Source organism: Pleurodeles waltl, chromosome 8 (assembly GCF_031143425.1).
Source record: "Pleurodeles waltl isolate 20211129_DDA chromosome 8, aPleWal1.hap1.20221129, whole genome shotgun sequence".
NCBI lineage: Eukaryota > Metazoa > Chordata > Amphibia > Caudata > Salamandridae > Pleurodeles > Pleurodeles waltl.
In genome coordinates this window covers 729,371,025-729,392,492 of record NC_090447.1, presented here as the reverse complement: position 1 = coordinate 729,392,492, position 21,468 = coordinate 729,371,025, and the positions used below count along the sequence as shown (strand labels likewise).

General features: G+C 42.5%; 1 protein-coding gene across 6 annotated transcripts in view; it reads right to left on the bottom strand.

Annotated features, from left to right (window-relative positions):
* Positions 1-21,468, bottom strand: part of EPHA3 (EPH receptor A3) — an 853,173-nt gene that overhangs the window by 651,129 nt on the left and 180,576 nt on the right. For all 6 annotated transcript variants that reach the window (XM_069204910.1, XM_069204911.1, XM_069204912.1 and 3 more), the window contains exon 3: positions 19,555-20,215. In XM_069204910.1, the coding sequence (XP_069061011.1) occupies positions 19,555-20,215 (661 nt within the window). The remainder of the gene's footprint in view (positions 1-19,554; positions 20,216-21,468) is intronic.

Genomic DNA, 21,468 nt, shown 5'->3' with positions numbered 1-21,468 from the left:
AGTTTCTGGATTACTTAGATCCTAAGTAGTTCATTCAAGGGTTCTAATTTCGTGGTAGATCGTTCATAAACCTGACGGGGAGTGGAAATTCCTCCATCCTTCTAATTCAATGAAAGGCCCCAGGCAAATCCTCTGAGTGGACCATCTGCCTCTGCATAGGACGGGATTCATCTACTTGAGAGGATCCGAACGATTTATTTCTTTTGAGGTTTTGCTTATGATACGTGGTTTGGGAGTTCTGTCCCGTGCCATACACCTCATTGCGCTTTACCTCACCCTCTGGCACTGGGGGATGCTTGATGAATCACCGAAGGGCTCAAAGCCACACTTGAATTAAGTAGCACCTCAGGGACTCCATTGCCTGCCTGCAGGGTGCTTCAACCCTAGCCCACTTTCCGCCCCTCTCAGTTCTACTTGTGTGGGTAGATTCGTAGATCTGGTAATTGTGTGCAGGTTGCGCAAAATCGCTGGCCATGAAGAGGTGGAGGAGAAGAAACAAGAAAGCCCCTTGAGGCAGAATTAGTCTTCTCCCCCGCCTTGTATCCTGCTCCGGCTGGTACTTCTCCCATTGTTTCCACCCCCCGTACATTAGAGGGAGGTGAGAGGGTTATAAGTAAGCCAACTGTTCGATAATGATTCTAATGCTTGAAAGTAGTGTTCCTTTGTCACCCAGAGTGGAGGGGGAAGGTCTTACAATTATTGTTGAGCTGACTTCACAAAACCTCTTTCCGGAACTGCTGCCCTCTACTGTTACAAGAAAAATATAGCCAGCCTCTCACTCGCCTCTTAGTTGCCTCTCTTCACCCCCAAAGGTGCTCAGATTGCATTGGGAAATTAAAACAAATGATCTCTGAGCGGATCAAAGCGCATCTGAGTGGCTCCCCACACCTCCCCTCCTCTCCCAGCCTTGCTCCCTCTTGCTCAAATGGTGCTGAACAGTGCTAAACCGGAGTCCTTCTCCTTCTCTCACTCACCACAAAGTGCGAAGAGCTGGCCGCTGTGAGCCGTGAGCCGCAACCACAAGCCACTCACCTGTGGTCCCGTGGAGAGCAACAGTAGTTCCTCGCTTGCAGAGACCCAAGTGCGGTTGGTGCAAGGGTTAGTGTCGAAAAACCCCCGCCAGCCCCACCAAAGCAGTCACGCATCCTCAAGTCTGCACAGGCTCCGTAGAATTAAACTTTAACCACTGCAGCCATATTTGATAAATTTCATGAAGCGGGCAGCCATTTGTGCAGACTCTCCTCTCAGGCACACCTCTATGGCTCTTCTGCAGGTCCAGACATTTAAGATGCACCAAAGTGGTCAAAGCCAAAATTCCTTAACAGGATCAGCTCCTTGCAGATACAGAGCACGTGGGTCAGTGATTCATCTCCCTTAGCACAGAGGCGGTATTGCCTGTACATCTCCTCCAAATTCCTCTCCCCATACCAATAGACGTTTATAAGTGGTCACCACCTCAATGACCTTTCCCTCAATTAATCATGACCCCTTTTTTGCCACCTTCCGGGAGATTATCATCACCTTTGTTTTCATTCTGTTCACTTTCAGGCACTTGTCCTTACAACTCTCTGGGGGCCAATAGGTGTTTCATCTAAAAGCATTGTATTTTCCTCATACTAGAGTGATTGGATTTCAAGGCCAGCCATTTTAGGTGGAAATGCCCCCACTGACTCCAGGTGGTCTGGGAGGTCAGCCAGATACAGATTAAATAGGATTGGGTCCAGTATACATCATTGCTTCAAACCTTTGTTTCTCCTCTTTTTATCTGGGGTGGTCCATCCAATGCTGACTATTATCTTTACCAGGTGTCCGAATAGCGGGTGATGATTGCCTTTAGTAAATTCAGAGGGATGCTCTAGTTGCTAAGTTTCACCCAATGTTTTGGCCGTGACACGCTGTCCAATGAAGTCTGGAAGTAGATGAACCTAGCGTAGATGGCCCTTCCCTTGGATGCTATTATGGCATCAATCAGATGGTAGATGCAAATGAGGTTGTCTTCAATGTGGCAGCCTTTTTGGAAGCCAGTTTGAGATAGAGAGCCCATGCTTGAAGGTCTTGGTTTATTATGCTGGTATAGCACTTCCCTTCAACGTCCAGTAGTGCGATCAATCGGTAATTGGGTGATGTTGGTAATGGTCATCTGGGGTTTTAGTTTGAAGCATCTGTTGACCCATATCTAAAATTTCCTCTGGTCCCTGGATTTCTTCACCTCATATGAGTTGACCCATCTCTGAGCTTCCTCTTCCCCCCCTTTGGGCATAGAGGGATTTTCTATATTCCAGATGGATGGTGACTCGGGTCAGCTGCCATTTATTAGCCCCCTTGTCCTTGCTAAGCTTCCACAAGGCTTTATTTAGGCTGCGTTGTAAAGTTGTTATATGATATTTCATGTTGGCTGCTGAGCTGGAATTGAAAGACAACTTGCCATTTTCTGTCTCAATCTAGCAGTTTAGGTTTTTTCTCAGGTGGTCGGCCAGGCACTCCCAGAGATTCGGTGTGGTAATTTCACTGCTTACTTTCTGGGTCATATCCAAGAAAAGATCCACAATTTCCCCTTGCTTATCTTGATTCACTGTGGACCACTTTATTGTCTTAATGGGCTCAAACTGTTCCTAGGTGCCAAGGGGACTTCTTTTGGGGCAGGTGGGTCATGGGGCCCACGCTTCACAGGTAAGGATCCATGGTAGTGCTCCCATTATTGTTTATGCTCCTGAAGCTGCTCCTACTCAGCAATGCCGGCAGCTGCCGGATTTAACAGTTGGTTAGTTTGATCTGGATTTGCTTGGCCATTGGCTGTCCCTGTAGTTTTTAGTCTTTCGGCCTCCCAAATTGGTCTTATGAATCTGGCGTGTTATCCGTGTCAGAGACATTAAAGCTTTGTTGTGTTGAAGAGTAATTCCAGACCGCGCGCCCCTTGTTTCCTTCTTCAATGCCTCAATTAGGGAACTCATAATTTCAGGCAGCTATTCTAGTTTCTTTATAATAGGGCTTCAGTAGCATGAGTCCTGCCTTTGAGTCAGTTGTACTAATTCTTGCGAACTAGCTTTTAAACTAATCAAGTGGTCTAGCTTACTGTTGATTCTCATAACTAAAGATGCCACAGATTATAATATATTTATTTGGCAATCATGTTTATCAATGTGAAGAAGTGCTACATTGGCCATCGAGTTCAGTGCCTTGTTGACGTTCATTAAAGTGTCAGAACTTGAGGATGGGAGAAAGAATTCCTCCTCCCCTTTGTATTCAATTTTGGGAGCTTCATTCTGTTGATGAATGAAGCATAAACTGGAGAAGCTTGAGCAAAAACTTGCCAGTCAGCATCTTTTGCCCTGCTCCCTGTTTTTCTCTGGTATCAATGGCAATGTTTTACACTGTGGTGTCTGCTGGGAGCAGTGATCCCTGAGCGGTATCTAAACCTGCCTCTAGACTGGCCTGTTCCCACTCCTGGGTTGAAGACCCCTCTGTGTCGCTGACACTTGGTGCGCAGAAAATCATGGCTGAGTTATGCGGTAATTGTGTGTCAAGACATTCTTGTGCCCATAATGCCACTAGTGCACCTTTTGTTTTAGCCTTTGTTATACTTTCTGTGATCCAAAGTGGATGTGCGGGTAGTGGTGATGTTTGAATGTCCTTTGTCTCTAGACTTTCTCGCGCCTCTGAGGTGTCTTTCATGTTTCCTTGTGTAAAGCTCTCAGGATTAAACTGAGAGTGCCATTGCTGTAGATTCCCATTCTGATTTCTCTCCCCACCCCTTATTGTGGTGGTAGCCAGCGTCACCCGTGTGCTCCTCTGGGTATCAGTTGTACCTGCTGGACTTTTCCCTGTTAGTATTATCTCTGGGTTAATTGGAATCATATTAAGGACTGCAGTATTTTAATGATTATCTTGAAACTCTGCATTGCTTCCTTGAGAGGAGGGTTGGTCTAAACTTGTGGATTCCTAGGATTGGGCAAGTTGGCACTTCTGAGCAGCCAGTGTCATGTAGCCTCTGATATCGTTCTTGCATTTTACTGGTGTAATAGTGTGGAACTAAGGGGGAGTACCTGCTGTTGGAGGCAGTTTGTCATTTAGTTCGGTGTTAGGTGAGACTCAGGGTTTTTCCTGTCTCCATTTACTAAGATAAAGCATCTTGTCTTTTTGCACTTTGACCGTCTTATGAGGGCTCTGACGTGCTTGTAACCAGGTTAATATAGCATTTCGTTTTCTCATTCTATTGGATTTCTACGAGGTTATCACCTTATGCTGTTGACTCTAAGAAGCCTTTTAACCATTACTTCTTCCGTGCACTTTAGGTCTTGAGGACTTGAAGGCTCCGCGATTGTGCAGCCACTCCCCTCTCTCTATGCAGAGTTCCAAAGGGAGGACCGGGGGGGCACGAGCACTAAGGGGCCTTGCAGCGACACTTTGTGAGGGTGTTCGCCAAACACAGGCACAAGTGTGGATGCTTAGATGCTTAGATGCTTGAGTTGTAATTATGAAGTTCTTGTGGCTGAAGTGCCCAGAGGATGCCCTCTGGTATGCATGAGCAGAGTTAGTTAAAGACTGAAGCTGCTTTTCTGGTCATGGTGCACCACCACGCTTCCCCTTTGGTATGTAGTCTTGTTTGGTCCGAGCTAGGGAGGGGCACAAGCACGCACAGATATTAGGTGGCCCTTCCTCCTTTTTCCCCATGATCCTGTGCCTGATATCCTTGGGTGAAAACTTAGAGGCCATAGAGCTAACTTGCTTTAGCTGGGATGAAATTTGGAGAGTCTATTAATGGTTGTGCGGCTCTTATGCATGCTGAGTTCTCCAGATTTTGAAGATGGGAGCGCTGAGGGCACAGCCGGAGCATTTTCAAGATGCAAGTCACACCCTAACCTGGTAGGGCCACTTCTGCAAACCTGGGACTCAGCTGTATACAGGACCTAACTTTGTTTTCCTTGCCTTACTGTGATTTTCAGGCACCCACATAGTTCCTTGGCCCTCTGCAGCACCTCTGAGTTTGAGTTTAGGGGCACCTGGAGGCCCTTCTCAAGTGCACATTGGTTAACTACATAGCTGCATGAGCCCCTTTTTAAGGGCGAGTGAAAAGCGCTCCGTCCCCTGTTGTAATTTCTCTTTGGACTTCTAACCACGCCCATGTCACGTCAGTCACTTTTATTGGTTTGTGGGCTTGCCTTTGAAAATCCGCTTGCTTTCATTAGTGAAAGGCATGCATACATCATGGCCTTTTCGGTGTTTAGCCCTCCTCGAGTGCACCGACCAACTACTGAAAACATACGAGGCTCGATGTTTTCGGTCTGGTTTCTGGACTACTTTTTCTCTTTATTTTCGCACCGCGATCTTGCTGGGCAGTAGTCAAGCGCTTTGCATGACATTGATCCTGTTACATAGGTAATTGCACTTTTGCCGGTTACATAGATAATTACACTTTTGCCAGTTACATGGATAATTGCACTTTTGATAATAGGTTTCACTTCGAGTGAACTTTTATTTCCCATTGGGTGTCTGCTTTGCACTGATGGTGACCGTCGGCTCAGTTTACAGTTTACTTTTCAGTTTACATGGCAAGAAAAATCCGGTTACAAAAAGTCCGGTTAAGAGTTTACAATGCTAATTGCTCTAACTTGAGCAAACCCGAGACCCATTGTACTGCAAATGCTTCTTTTGTTTTGTCCTGTTTCGTCCTATTTTATCATGTGTGGGCCCCTTTTATGCTTGTCCTGTTTTGTTCTATTTTATCCTGCGTGGGACCCTTTTACTTTTTTCCTGTTTTGTCCTGTCAGCGCTTGGGCAAACAACAGAGCAGAGGAGAAGAAAAGCAGGCACAGCAGCTGAGCAGCACAATGGAGGAGAAACCTACAGGTTGCGGTGGGCTTGGTTTTGCATATGGTACAGGGTGCAGAGTGGAAGAACAACAACAAGCATTTGGCTGAGAAAGCACTGTCGCTGTGATGGGATGTCGTGCTACCAGTCACCACAATGGGTTGTGACATGAGGATAAGCCGGGGGGAATGGTAGGTGCAGATTTAAAGGGGTTTTAGGCCCTCACCATATCCTGCTGGAACCACCGTTTTTCCTAAGATTGAGGGATCCCACTTGCCAGGATCACAGGTAGCTACAGCACCTCAGATCCACACCTATGCACCTTGGGACCACACCACAGGACAACACCGCATCCTGTGGTTTCCTCCTTACTTCCTCCCCTGCTTTGCTCAGCTCAGCAGCTGCGCCTCAGCATTAGCAGTATCAGCGTCCTTTTGACGAACAGCACAAATAAAACCAGTAGTGTGTCAAACCTGAACCTTGAAGCTATGAGAAAACTAAGATCTTCTGTTAGGCATGTTCCTCAGGTAAATCACAGTCGCAAATGCACACCACTTTAGTGACCTTTCCCCACAAAGTTCTCTGGAACACGAAGAAAACTCCAAGCCTTCTGTTTCCTATAACGTATGTTGAGGATTGCATAGTTCCCTTTTATGCTAAAGATACTGAGTCACAATTGATAAGATTCTTCTGGGACGTACTAGGATGGTGGATGTTGATGAGGTTTTCTTTTACTGATTTGTTATAAATTAGGTATCTTGAAATAGAAATATAGCCTGCAGAAATTGATAATTTATTCATCAATAGAGCACAAATAGAACAACGTTGCCAAAATGACACACAATTTAGAATAGAAATGCTAGGTGGATTTAAATTGTATTCTTTTTTTTAATAAGATGCCAACAATACTCTTTTGTTGTGGTAGGACTGAAAGCGGAATGCAAGGTCTTTATGAGAGATTGTCTTTCCCGCCAAAACAGCAATATGCTTGTCATGACCTAATAAATCTACTTTTGACCCATGTTCCAGTGATAAATGTGTGCTACTAAGGGGAAAGTTCTGAAAACAAACAAAACTCTTGGTGGTCTCTTCACCATCAATTCTCTCTTGGTAGGTTTGTGGTTGGCCCACATCTTCTGAGCTCAATGATAGGAAAACTTCAGTGAACAAAGGGTCAGCACACAAATCACATGCACATTGTTCTTCAACTCTGTCTTACTATGCAAGCCCAGCCTCAGACATGCTTAAAGCTTCCACTCTATTTGATTGATTTCAAAACAATCTTCAGTTGTTTGTCTGGAGCTAACCCCGTTTCACATCGACAAGAAGGCGAAGGTGTATGACTCTCCATAGACTATGTGCCTCAAGATGATTATAATATCTGTATTGCCATATTTGCCTACGGGGGAACTTTCAGTTTTGGAAACATAGCAAGGATTCCTGGTTGAGTGTGAGTGGTGCTCATAGACAAAAATTATAGGAAACTACACATGTTGTTTTCTTTTTGGCTAGGAAAGATCCCTTCAAATACAGGGCATATATATTCATGGAAGTTTGCTGGAGGTGAGACGTAAAAAGAGACTGCTGCGATGTTTGTGTTAAAACTTGCTTGGAGCTAACTATGCAAATTTACATAGTGAAACTCCCAGCCACCTTTTTCAATGTTATGCCCCATCCCTGCTTTTGCAAAAAAAATTGTTTAAAAAATAAATCAGATTGATCTCTGGCCAAAGATCAATGTAGTCATTTAATTGTAAAACTTCAGGAATGAATTGTTGCAGTAGAAGCTCACAATTGTGTCCGAGTTTTTAGAGAAGAGTATATCACTTGACACTGTATTTAAACGGAGATACGGTGTCCCTGTGCTCCGGGTACACCCTCACTGGGTGTGTTCAGCAGAGACTTAAATCACACACCGAAAAGGCGCTCTTTCAGCACAGGCGCCCTCATTTGCACCATCACTGAAAACAGTTAGGTTTTTATTCCATTGACAAATTGCATTTTGAGGGTGGTCAGATACAAGTCCACGTATGGGTGCCATGAGTAACTACACTCATCTCTAGCAAGTTAGCTGTGAAATACCTAGTATCCCCTGACTCCCTAGAACACTTCACAAAACATGCCCTCAGGCAGGGGCGCCTGCTATATGCCACGTCCTGACGGTCCTCCATTAATTCAACTCATCACAGCCTATTTGTCCCTTTGCCTACGTCAGAAAAATGGTGCTAAAATAAGGGCAAAGACATTCCCTCATTTGCACTGTGCCAAGTTTCCACGCAAATAAAGAAACTTTTTCTCGACATGGCCCACATGCATAATGTTTACCCACCTGAGGGGTATTGCAGACAGGGTCACGCAAATATCTGTTGCCCCTTCTGCAATACAGTGGGTGCAAACGTTCGTTGCTCCGCTGAGGCACTTCTGCATTCTAGTGATAGCGTAACACTCTTCTCATTTTCTTTATTGCAGGAATTTAGAAATAGTGGAAAAGAATATCAAAATAAACTAATGAATTTAGAGTCACATGGATAGCCGCTGGTCTGATAACAAATTACAGCAATTTAAAAAGTGTAAAGTGATCTCACACTTTGAAAACTTAGCTCCCTGCAATGCTGAAGGGATCACGTTTTCCATACATGTCCAGAACCTAAATCCTAATTATTTAGCTGTCTGCCATCGCTTTGTTTTGACAACATATTAAGGGCTTGAAGCAGAAGCACATGTGGGATTCCTTGGCACTCAACCCCTTCCTTCAAAATGACTTTTGTTTCAAGGGACCCTTCATTAAATATAATCTGAACTTACACCTCGCCCTACAATTGCTCTCTATTGAGGTCTATCGCCAGCTGTTGGGGTCGTAACGCGAGCCCTCATTAGATCCTTTTAGACCTACTCTGGCTCTAATAAGGGATTGTCAGATAACTATAAACAAGGGCACAAATGGTGTGGAGACCCTCGGGGGCGGGGGGCCGAAAGAAGTAATACGTGTTCAGAGGACTGCCAATGACAATGCAATCTCTGTGGTTCAAGGACCTCATATTAGGCTTGGAAATGTATTACAAATAAAAGGATGAAACCCGTTTCCATTTTGTTTGCTGGCCTCCAAGTAAGCAAAGCATTTAAAGTCCGAAAGAAGAAGGACATATCTTAGTCTCTAAAGCCTTCCAGTGGACGTTTGAACTCTCTTCTGTGTACATTTGCAAAACAATCCTTGGTCCAAATCCAATGAGCGAGCAGTTCAGATATTAAGGCACTTGTATTTGGATTAGAAATGCTGGGCAAGCTATGCTTAGTTCGCAAAAAAAAGTAGTTGATAAAATAAGTGCAGTGCCTCAGATCTTTTCTCAGGAGCCTGCTGCCAATGCTGCCAAATGGTGGGGTTGAAGAATTTTACAGCTGCAAGCCATGCCTCCTTCTTATACACACTACACAGTTTATCTGTTTATCTCACTCTTGCAAGTTCTCTTCCATCGTTGCTTTTTCCCTGTTTTCAATTGTTTTCTTTCTTCCTTTTCTACCTTACTCTCTCTTGCTCTGGTCAAAGTCTGGTGATGGAAAAGCATCCCATTCTCCAAAAATAAATGTTAGCGCCTACCAGCTGCAATCACCTACGCCAATTATCCACTGTGTGCAACCCATTTTCCTCTCCGTCAGAATATATATTTTTGGATTATTGTTTATGCAATAAAGAAAAGGAAAAGCAACTCTCAATGTGCTGGGAAAAGCTCATATTCAGCTTAGCACAGCTCCACAGTAGCACGTGACATAGACTGGGGCATGCTTGGAGGTAAGCGCTTATCATCTTCAGCCGTTAGTGGATTTAGATGAAGCGTTGAGGAACTCAACACACCATGAATAGATGTAGTCTCCATTTCATCCCATTGAACATGTTTGTTAAGTTGATAAAAAAAAATGGATGAAGTCAATTATTATCTTAAAATTGTATTGCCATGGCAGAGGCAGTCCTGAACATTTTGAAAAGGTGCAGCATACAGATTGGGATTGCACAGCGTCTGGTGCATACATATTCAAAACATTTTTCAGATAGGTTGGCATCTGCGTTCTTATTGTGCTGAGGTGAGCCATTTATTTTTTCGTAACATACTTTGTTAGTTTCAAAGTACATAAGACTGAAAACAATACAAACGACAATTACTGGCCATTACATTGAGACCAGTGGTATTACAGAGGAATACATGCAGAGAAGAGTCAATGGGCTAGATGTATCAAAGGGTTTTTCCCATTCTGTGTCAATGAAAAAATGTGTTCGTACATATGGCCCAATGTTCGGGGCCTTCACCATCTATTCAAAAAATGCTTCTTATAACAGTGACCTAATGAGTAATGGCTACTTCTCAATAAGTGGAAATCCAACAAATATGTACAAACTGCAGGTCTCTAGGTGACAGCAGCAGGTCCATTAGGATGCCAACATAGACTATTACCTATATGAGGATGGTGCCAGATCTAGCACATTAATTATCTCGTCCGTTTATTCCTTCCTCTCAGAGAGTTAAGGCCTAGCTCCAGAGAATTCTCTGTGATTCACATATCACTCATGCCTTAATTGTACATTTTCTGTGACAGAAGGACTCTTGCGCAAGTCTGCCCTACTGGATCTGTTCTCCTAAGAATGGAAGATTGCACTTGCTGCATTCTGTGAGAGAGAGAAGTTTTGCTCCAGCCATGCGGTGCCTGGTATGTTAGGGATCAGAGCTTGCACTGCTGCAACCAAATTATACCTCTACTGTGATATGGAAAATGTGCTCTGCTTTTGCCCTAGCTGTATCTGTCCTCTGAAGGAGGGAATCTTGCACTGTTTCTGACCCAATTGGACATGTTTTATGATAAAACTGATGTTTCTACAGCTGTTGCCCATCTTACGACTAAACAATGATATACTGAATGCACTTTTACAGCATGTCCTATGCAGGAGGGACTGTTTCACAATATTTGATTTGAGATACCTTTAGTCCTGAGAAAGGGTCCTCACCCCATAGGAGCAATATGGGATCACTGAAATTTGTTAATAAAAAGAGAAGTAGGGTTGATTACTGAACCTTATTGTTTTTAAATTTGTACTAATAAATAAAAGTGGTAAAAACGATGTTTATCTCATCCGCACACAGTTTTATTATAGTTATGAAGTTTAACATAGAGAAACATAACAGTACTTATAAAGGATATAACCTCACCCAAACTAGGAAACTCATAACTATGAGTCTGTACAACAAGTGATCAGTAGTACTTTGGATGTTTCCAGTACTAGATGTCATGTCACATAATCTCATGTCTGTTAAGGTGACGATACTTTGCAAGAGGACGAGAACAACACAAACGTGATGTGAGCAGCTAATATTCACAATACTTATGTTTTTGTGCTATTTTTTTGTACAAAGTGTGCCCTGTCTTCCAAAATGAATGCAAGGATACATTTCACCCTACAATCTAGCGCTAAATGACAGATTTGCTTTTCATTTAATGTTGCATAATGTTTCTGAAAGGTTGTCTGATTACACTAAAATTTCACACACCCGTAATGTTTACGTGTATGTATATGGAGCATACAACTGTTCTTTCTCTTCCCCTTTTAGTGTGTTAACTGCTGGTGTTGTGCCTGTCCTATATTTGTGGGAGAATGGCTACAAGTAGCTGATGATAATTACTATTATGAAACCTATGCATAGTTGGGCCTACCTAATATATTCAAGGCCATAACCTAATTCTATTAAGGAATGACCCCTTAGAGTAAATGAACATATGGTACACGCTTTGGGACCCCAAAACTTGCCTAAACAAAGATACTGTAATTTGTGGAGATTACCTTCATTGTCAGAAGTGTACTGGCCAGTTAAGCAGTAACGAAGGCTTGTTTTATTGCGAAATATTCCAGTCTTGAAACAGCTTCAAGACTGTTTTACGGGATTAAAGGCCTGATTTATACACGGAGTATGCCCTAAATTAGACTTAAGTCTATCAACAGTGTTAGAACTATCAGGCCTTATTGACAAATGCTCTTCCTAGACGTAATTCCGTCCTTAAGGAGTTAAATCCAGAGACAAGTCTTTGTAAATTAGGCTCCGCTTTACTGGCTTAAAACATTTGTTGCCATTCCACTGTACGTGGCAAACAAGATTAGGACCTCCTTTGGAACAAGAAAGACATTCAGCTGCAGCAACGACAGACTGGAAATTAGGAAATACCGGAAGGAGAAAACAAGACTTTAGACACTATGCTGCTATGCTCCTCAGACCTGGAATTCCATTGCTGCCCGGATCTGTTAGAATCTACCTATTCTCTATTTCCTCAAGTAGCTGAACACCTTGCTGTTCAAGCAACATCTCATCATAGCTTTACCAACCAGACGTTGGACAACCCATATGTATCGCCTTCCCAACTTTACCACTCCGCCCTCTCTCACATATGCAGCTCTGTCTCTTCTCTCGCTGCCCAACCCTCCATGAAATCCTCAACTCAGCGCCCTTCCCCTCTCAAGTGTAAACCCTCATCCATGATGCACCCATGATGCTGATTCCCTGAATCTTGTTTCCGCTTCCCGATTTTCTACACTTCTTACGTGAACATAGTGTCAAGAAAAGCAATATTCCTGCTTTTTCAAAGTTGTATTTGTTTCGCAAGTAAATGTAAAATAATTTGAGGACACCACACTGAGCCCCATTGATTCTTCAGATATACTCTGGCTGGGGTGGAGAGTAAGATTTAAATTACCCTTTGCCGCTGCACATCAGTTAAATCATTATTCCTGGTGGTTGGAAATAATGATCATTAAAACCAATATGAAAAAAACAGATGGCTACACCACGAATGCCGAATAAGTTCTTTACTGGTGAAGGGCTACTCCCTCGCATAAAATCATTCCTGGCTTTCAGCACTAATTATATGTTGTCACTTAAAAACGAAAAACGTGACCACATTTACAAAGACGTAGTCAGCCTTAAAAACAAAGGAAGTTTTTTTCTAGACTTGAGGCAGTGTTAACAATTTTTCTCCTGGCTTAAGACAATCATATGACTGCTGGGAGTCTCTAAAGGTGGTTAAGGGGATCTGAAGTCAGGGAAAACTACTATAAATCAGGCTCAACAGTCTTACACACGCGCGCACACACCCCCACACATACATATATATTGCTACGCACAAAAAAATATAAACATAGCTCTGCAATGTGTATTCCACTCACTGAACTACCCTACTCCCTCCAGCTGTATTGTACTGTGTTATATTGTAGCACTCAGGAAGCAATTCATATTCCAATGTAGGGCGCTGAACCATTATCAGTCAAATTCATCATCCAGCTTTGGCATGAAGAGAGACATTGCCAGTGGCAATCCCCGATAGAGAGGGGAATTAGCAGTCGAGCCTAGCTGTACAAAGAGAGAGGGGCTTATCTATGGAAAAGTGGTGCATTTTCTAGGGCCTCAATAAGTGCCCTTAACGACACCATGTGTGTGCCGTATTTACAATACGGCACACCATGGTGGTCGGATCCACATTAGCATCATTATTTATGGCACTAATGTGGCTCTTTGCTGGACTAGCACCATCTGCAGCAAAGCACAGTGAGACCCATTGTTTCTATGGGAGCATCGTCTTAACGCCTCTCTTAGGCAGGCATTAATAATGATGCTAAAAATAGTACAATGAAATCTTGTAAATTTCACTGCACCTTTTTTTTGGGCCTCCCTACGTTTGAATGCCCCCTTGCATACATTATGTCTGGCGCAGGCATAATGTGGGGCAAGGGTCTACAAAGTGGCGCAATGGTTGCATTGCGCCACTTTGTAAATATGGCCATTGGAAATGCCACCTTAATGCCATATTTACATTAAAAACTAAAATTATGCGAATGTAACGCAAGGTGGCACTAGGGGCATCATAAATATGCCCTAGAGATTTTTCTCTCCTCGAGGGCAATAAATCGTCTGTGCCACCTCCTTGATGCAGCCCTTTTGCAGCATTTAACTTTTACCAACAGAGACAGTGCGAGGCACCTCAGAGATCAGCCATGCACCCGACACCATCACATTTAACTGTGCCACTCCCTTTAGACACCCGTCATTGAGCCTGCCACTCCAGTCCTTGCCTCCTGCTTCTCCACTGACTTCCCACGAAGAACTGCTGCTGCACTCCATCATGAGCCTGGGCATTAACCCTCCTTCAGCTCGCATGCACAGTGGGGCGGCATACTTCGCTGGAAAACAGCTGCAAGTGTTGCCACATGGCTTTGAATACTTCATTCTATTGCCAGTGTCAGCTTCCCAACACCGACCGATATAAAATATTTGCCAGTTTTTCTCTAGTGCCATTGCCACTTTTCATCAAATTTAGATTTTTTTTTCCTGAAATGTGTTTCCTATTTGGCAGAGTACGTTTTAGAAGCAGTGGCCAGGCGGAATTGCTCCACCGCCACTGTTTCCTGGGGCTGCAAACATCTGTTTAAACTCAGAAAGAAATCCCATGGCTGTCCCACCGCTAATAATCCAGAAGGTCATAGGATGGGATGTGTGTTCACTTTCACAATCAAGTTAAATTATTGTGGACATTTGGTCTCACACCTATTTTGCTGTAGGAAATATAGTATTCCCCATGAATTGCGTGGATGGGTTTTGGTCCAGAGTCAATTATCCGGCTGCAGCTCTCTGATGAAGCCCATATAGAGTGAAACCAGTCTGGAGTTGCTTGCTTCTTATTCTCTGGCGAGCTGACTTTGTGTTTTGGATTTGATTGCTCCTATTGGAACAGCACCAAGCCTGGTTTGCGTGAGGGTGGTCTTTGTCTAAGCAGAAAAAAACGATGGAGTGGAATGATGCCCAGAGTATTTACCAGAGTCAGAAATTAATTCAAGCATTCCAGCCATCAGCTTTATGTTTACCTTCCATGCAATGATTTTACAGACACAATGTTAATATACTCACCCACTCTATCACTCATTTCACTCAGTCATTCATATTTAAATGACATGCAGCTATTTATTTATAATTTGAATCCCAGATCAGAGCACAGTCAGAGGATACTTGTGTAAATGTTGTCATCAATGTGAAATAGGACTGCACTCGTCACCTCTCTTGCGCATACAGTCTAGGTTGGCTCTTAGGACAACCAACAAGCATGCACGTCACCTCCACTGGAATGTCCCACAATGTACATTTGACTCATACATATTCATTGTGGCTACCCTAAAAACATGACTTGATTTTACTATGCAGTTCAGTTCTAGCGAAAGCTCACTTGGTCAGAATATTGGACAATGCTGCTTTATACGTACTGATTTCATTTGGAGAAAATTGTCTACATTCAGAGGCAGACTTAACCATTCTTCAGATCCTTCATTTCTGGTCTAATTGTTGGAATGGCTCTAATCCACAGAGCGTTTTACCGCCTAACCCAGACTTACACTATCTATTAAGTAGTAATGCAAACATAACGCAAATATTACACATGATTAATGAACCCATGAATGTCAATCCACCAAAATGCCAGGGGTCGCGGACGTGACATCACATGCTCTTTGACCTTCAGTTTCATTCACACACACATGCTTACACATACGCACATTCACCCTTATACACATTCTCTCACGCAAACACACACTGACCCTCAAGCACGCACACAAAATGCATTTAAAAGCATTTTTACTTACCTTAACTGCCAGTGAGGGCCATAGCTCAGCTACTTGTATTTTTATTACACTGATAGAGAATAATTACACTTTATTTACTATTAGTGTAAATAAAATAAGAGAAAACTATAAGAAAGGAGCCTCAACCAACGTCCATAAGGATGTAATGCCATTGTGCTCCTGGCACTGACTTTACCACCTCTGAGGCCAGGATTCGCAAATATAGTACTGGGGTGCAAAAGGCAAGCCAAGAGTCACAGTCACGATCCCTGGAGACCCCTACATGACGTCCATGGTGATAATGTAGACACATCATACAAAGCTATCAAAAAACAGCGTGAGACCTTAGAACGCTTACCTACTGTTGGTGCCCAAACACGTAAAAACGCCTAAATAGTCGGATAGTTAATTGAATGGAGAGCGATTCAGAGACAAATTTCAATTTTCTCCACAGCACTGAAAATTCCTTCATTATTTCTTTTGTTTATATGCTTATTAAAATGAAATGTTTTATGCGTATATTATCTGTTGGTAGAGCCTCACAATTATATCAATAGAAGCGGAATGACCTGTTTTGCACATTTAGAGTATGGTTACTGCAGACGGTGCATGCACAGTGTAAACAGACCCTACCACTGCAACTGAAAGCAACACTTATTCCACATAACCTCCTCTTCACAGATACTGACCACACCCAACCGGCAACCGAAATCAATTTCAAAACAAAAATACATTTGCTCTAGTTATGGGCACCGGTCCTGGTTTACTTGTGTTCTGGTTCAGGGAGGACCTAGCTTGGCACATAGGGCTGGGCTGTTCAGACTGGAGCAAGGTCAACACTGATTTGCATATAGCTCGATCCAAACTGAGGTGACCTGGTGTGCAAAATAATGATGGATTGGGATGCTGCCCTAGTAATTACCAGTGGCTGATTAATTCAAGAAATCCATCCATCAATTTTTTTTTTTACTTAAGTGTGTCACCCCAAGTGGGACGGGTATACGCATGCGTGGGTCAAGTGCACAATGTGTCACTGGAACCAAGCTGTACCCAGCTGATTACCCCAGAACTAGGGCGAAAACGGTCCTAGATTGCTTTTTCTGGCTCAGGGAGGAACTGGCTTGGCATTTCTGGCTGGACTGTTCCAACTGGGGCAGGGTCAAGACTAATTTGCATATAGCTGGGTCCAAACTGAGGTGACATGGTGTTCAAAATAATAAGTAATTACCAGTGGCTGAGATTAATTCAAGCATTTCATCCGTCATTTTTTGTAATTTATAAAATTAGATTATGCATTTACTCTGGAACGGATTGACTCCTGAACTATGAATAGATGTCTTTTGTATATTTTTTGCTTCATTTATCACACTATTTAAAGAAGCAGTCCATAGCTAGTGGCTTGTGGCTAGTAGGACTGGACTTCCCTGCCTATTTTAGATTTCCATTCACTGATTCTTCCCTTATGGGCACCTCAAGATTACATTGATCAGGATTTGTGTATTTGAGGGAGGGAAGAAATAAAATGAAGAGAGAAGATTGACATGTTTGTCATCGCAGCACCACCTCCTGGTTACTGTGTGCAGTTGGTACTGAATGTTTTACAGGTTATATTTCCATTGCAGTTGCTGAGCTGTTGATGCTCAAAGCGGTTCACCTCAGACTCTCCTGTAGTTGTTTGTCTTACAAATAATTGCCATATTATTTTTATTCATTCTTGCATGTTATCTTTTTAGTGATTTTTAAATTGTGTCTGGTGAGTTGTATAGCACAAACTCTACCCAACTGGGATTCATGTATTCTTTTTAGGCCAAGCCTACAAGGCAGCGCATGTTCTATCTTTTGCATGATATACTGCTAGCAAATATACAGGAGCTTTGAGCCCACCCATTGCTCACCATTGGTTGGCATTCCTGTAACTCTTATTTGCTTGCATCTTATACAATGGCTTGCCTTGTCCATCTTGTGACTTCTGCTACCCTGGAGAATGGTCCTTTCACTTGTGGCCTTCCAGTACTCACTTTTAGGGACCTCCTTATTATTTTTATTTCAGCCCTCAACGAGAGTACATATATTTTCCAGCTGTCTTCCTTGTGTACTTTTCTTGACCCCCACTAAGCATCATGTTTTGCTTTCTGGCCACATGGTATCTCTTCCCCTTCCATGATGCTCTCATTGTATGCCTCTTCCTACTCGTGTGCTGCTTTCTCAGAGGTGTTCTTCTCTTCCACTTGCTCCACTTTTCTCTCTCTTCCTTTTTGTATCCCCTTGATCTCCACGTTGCTCTCTCTTGCCTAGTGTTTCTCCTTTCCAGCCCTCCCCTCCCTGTTGCTTCAACCCTCCTGTGTTGCTTTGCCCCACATACTGCCATCTGTGTTGCTCCCCCGACTCACATCCTCTTTCTCTCTCATCCATTGCTTTGAACCCCCAGAGCCACTTCTGTGTTGCTTCCCCCACAGGTAATGTTACTTCCCGGACCTCTTTGTTACTCACCCAACCCCCCCAACTAGAGCAGATATAAAAAAAAGAACATTCACATCATTTTGTAGGTGTGTCATGCATGGTTCATGTGGCAACAGAATGATGCAGCTTCTACGTCAAAGTACCTTTTTTAAGTTTACTGCCTTTAGCTTTAATGCACATCATTGAGGATGCAGGATAGAATGGCTAAAAATTATTAGCAAAACTAATAGGTCACAAGGCAAGACCTATTGGTTTGAATGTATTCAATTTCCACTTTTTTGAGAATACTCAATTTACTTGCATCTTCAACAGACGTCAATTCAGATTGGAAAAACGTCCGTGAAGGTTCCACAGTAGAGGCTAATTTAGAATTAATATACCAAGTTTTGAAAAACACATCTGTATGAAAGAACAGTGGTGTTTACAGATGATTGAGACAGTGAACTGTGTACATTAGTTGACCTATAGTTATGTGATTTATTGTCACTACGAGCACAATGATTTACTTGTGAGTGTTGTTGAATGTCACAAGGATATTGACCAGCGCAATATTGCATCCATATTATTGACTACTGCTATGTTGTCGATGTAGGTACATATGAAAGTAAAGTTTTAGTATTGTTAAATCTACAGCTTGACAGTATTGGTTTGTCGATACTGTAAATTACATAAAGTTGCAGGTCGATCATCACATCATGACTCCCCCGCTGCAACTTCGGGATTCTGCAAAAATATAGATGTTTCTATGGTTTGGTCTTGTATCAGGAAAGGCATAGTACTATTGAAACAAATGTGTATGTGAGTGAATTCTGGATCACACTCCAAACATTTTTTGAACTGCATTGTGAATTATGAAATGCAACTGTCGTGCAAGGCTGATGGGGGCATGGTCAATATCCTCATTTCAGGGGGAACAGAAAATCCAATTTTACTTCCACTCCGACGGTCAATGTGGAAATTCAGAGATCAAGGAAACAACATATCAACTCCTCGATTTATCTGAGAATGACAAGGAAATCACAGCATGACCCACTCTTACAAATTATACATCCTGGAAAAAACTGTAAGGACAGCAGGCCCTTCCTTGTAGATTCAGATCAAATGCAGGCGGATGTGTCACCTTTACTAATGATTTACCTCATCAACCTTAGCAGTACTAATTAACTTAGGGAATCCCTCAAGCAGGCCACTGCACATTTGAAATACTAAAGTTTCCCCTTGCAGCAACCTTTGCTTTTCAATAATACATTTGTATAAATTTAGTCACATGTCTCTGTCCTGGAGCACCCTCGCAATTTCTTTAGTTATCATCATTCGTTGTGAATTTCAAAACTATTTGTCACTGCGGTAAAGTAGCAAAATCACATGTGGTACTTCCAATTCGGTGAGTTTATTGTTCAAATGTACCTCCAAATGGCAAAGTTATGGATGTAAGTCTATCATTAGATCTGTGATCATGGATGCTATAACATTTCTGAAGTAAAAGAAAGAGAAATACTTATGTGATTATCACATTATCCGATTTTACTTGAGCATGTTTCACTAGACCATTGATCCTTCTCTATACAAAATTACATTAATACAGCTTTTCTCAACGATTGAGATAAGATGAAGAACAATACAAGTTATAGATAACCTGGAGTTCTTACCTTGGCATGCAACTCCCCTCTCCTCATAGCCAGCGTTGCACAGGCACTTTCCTATGGGCACCAGCCACTCCCCTTCAGTGCTACAGTACATCCTGGGAGGGTCCTCCTCCTTTGAATGATTAACACAAGATCCACGAACTTCCACCAATGATTGGGAGTCCATTGGTACTGTGTCTGGAAACATGGCCAAGTTCCTGACAGTGAATGGACACTTTTTGAAGTACACACGCACAGAGACCAGGGCAACACAGGCACCCACATCTTGGAATGCCAAGTAAAATCCTTTTTTGCTGATAGGTCCTACTTCACGGACTTCTGTGTTGAGCTTGAGAATCCTATCTCCAAGGTCCATTTGTGTAAAGCTCTCATCTGCTGCAATAGTGTCAATCTTTGTGAACTGGTGTTCTCTAAACTTTACTGCATAGTCATCATCAGACTCCAAGTAATAGAGATTAAAAGTCTCCTTGCAGCTTCCCAAAACGAGAGGAATGCTATTGCAGTCTCTTAATGTGAACTTGAGCTCCACATAGATTTTCTGGGCTGACTTGCGTGAGATCCAGTTTGTTCTCAGCCAGTTGTTCTGACTGTGGTCCATGACATTACAGACCTGGTACGTTCTGATGGGTGTGTAATGCTCATCAACTCCACTGATCTCTTCCCACTAAAAGAAACCATACGTCAAAAAATAACCAAGATTTTCTTTATAAAACAAGCACAAAATTAGGTGCACATATTTTATTATTCTTTACTCAATCTTTACATTCAAAAATCACTTTTTTAAAGATTTACTTTAAATCTAATTTTCAATGACAATGGTGTTACATGTATAAGTTAAACAAGTGTGCAAAATTCTTATAATTTCCTTTTGTGTAGGTGTAACATTTTTGCGATAATTATGCAAAGTTCTGCATAACTAGGCAAAATGCAAATCTGTCATTTTGCACTAAAACATTTGGCAAAACAAGTTGGTAATAAAATAATTGCTGGGCACAACAGCCACTCGTGTTCTGGTTGCGTACGTTGTTCCAGAGTTCCCACACTATAAATTTGCTGCAAATGGTGGCATAATTATGTGATGTGGCATAATGGTGTAATTTTGGGAATTTCACATAACAAGCATAAAATGATATTCCGGAAATTACGTAAATTACGATCAGTGTAAATTTAAATTTTGCCCAGGACTAGATACTCCTGTTTTAACTGAAAGCACATTAGCACAGAACAGTTCAAACTAATAATACAACAACGGGGTCACATAGTTTCACTTTGAAATAATGAACACCCAAATTTCGGTGTATGAATAGGGTGTTTTATAGTTTGTCAGACATTTAAGACAGAGTACCTCATCTGGCAAAATGAGGGTCATCTTCCCTGTTTAGAGACAGGAGGACTGTCAGTTTTCACTCAATGGAGCCCTTGTTAGATGCATTAATGATAGTTTCCTCCAATGGCCCGATGCAGTACTGACTGTGAGAAGGACATAACACCATTACCATACTTTGGGTGGACATAGTGATGTCCTTTTTTCCTGATCATCCTAGCAAGGAAAATCCTGGCGCTGAGGGACAAAAAACTCAAATATTGATCCCCTCACCCAAGGGAAAACTCCTGGCTGTGTGAGGTCATTGGTATTTTTGTTTTTTAACAGCAAAGTTTCACTTTGGGAGTTTGTTTCCTAAAAAAGGGTTGCTAAAATGTGATTGATGACTGTCAAAAGCAACAGTGGCCTTCCACCATGTTTTTTTTTTTACCTTGAAAGGAACTTAATGACTGCCGCTGCCAAGGTACAGAGATCACTGCTGGGGTCCAGCGGTGATCTCTAATTTTTTAAATGATAGTCCATCAGAATTGTGGATGTAGAGGTTCCTCCACCTTGACAGTTAGACCACCATCCTTCAGGCTCTAGATCTGGCC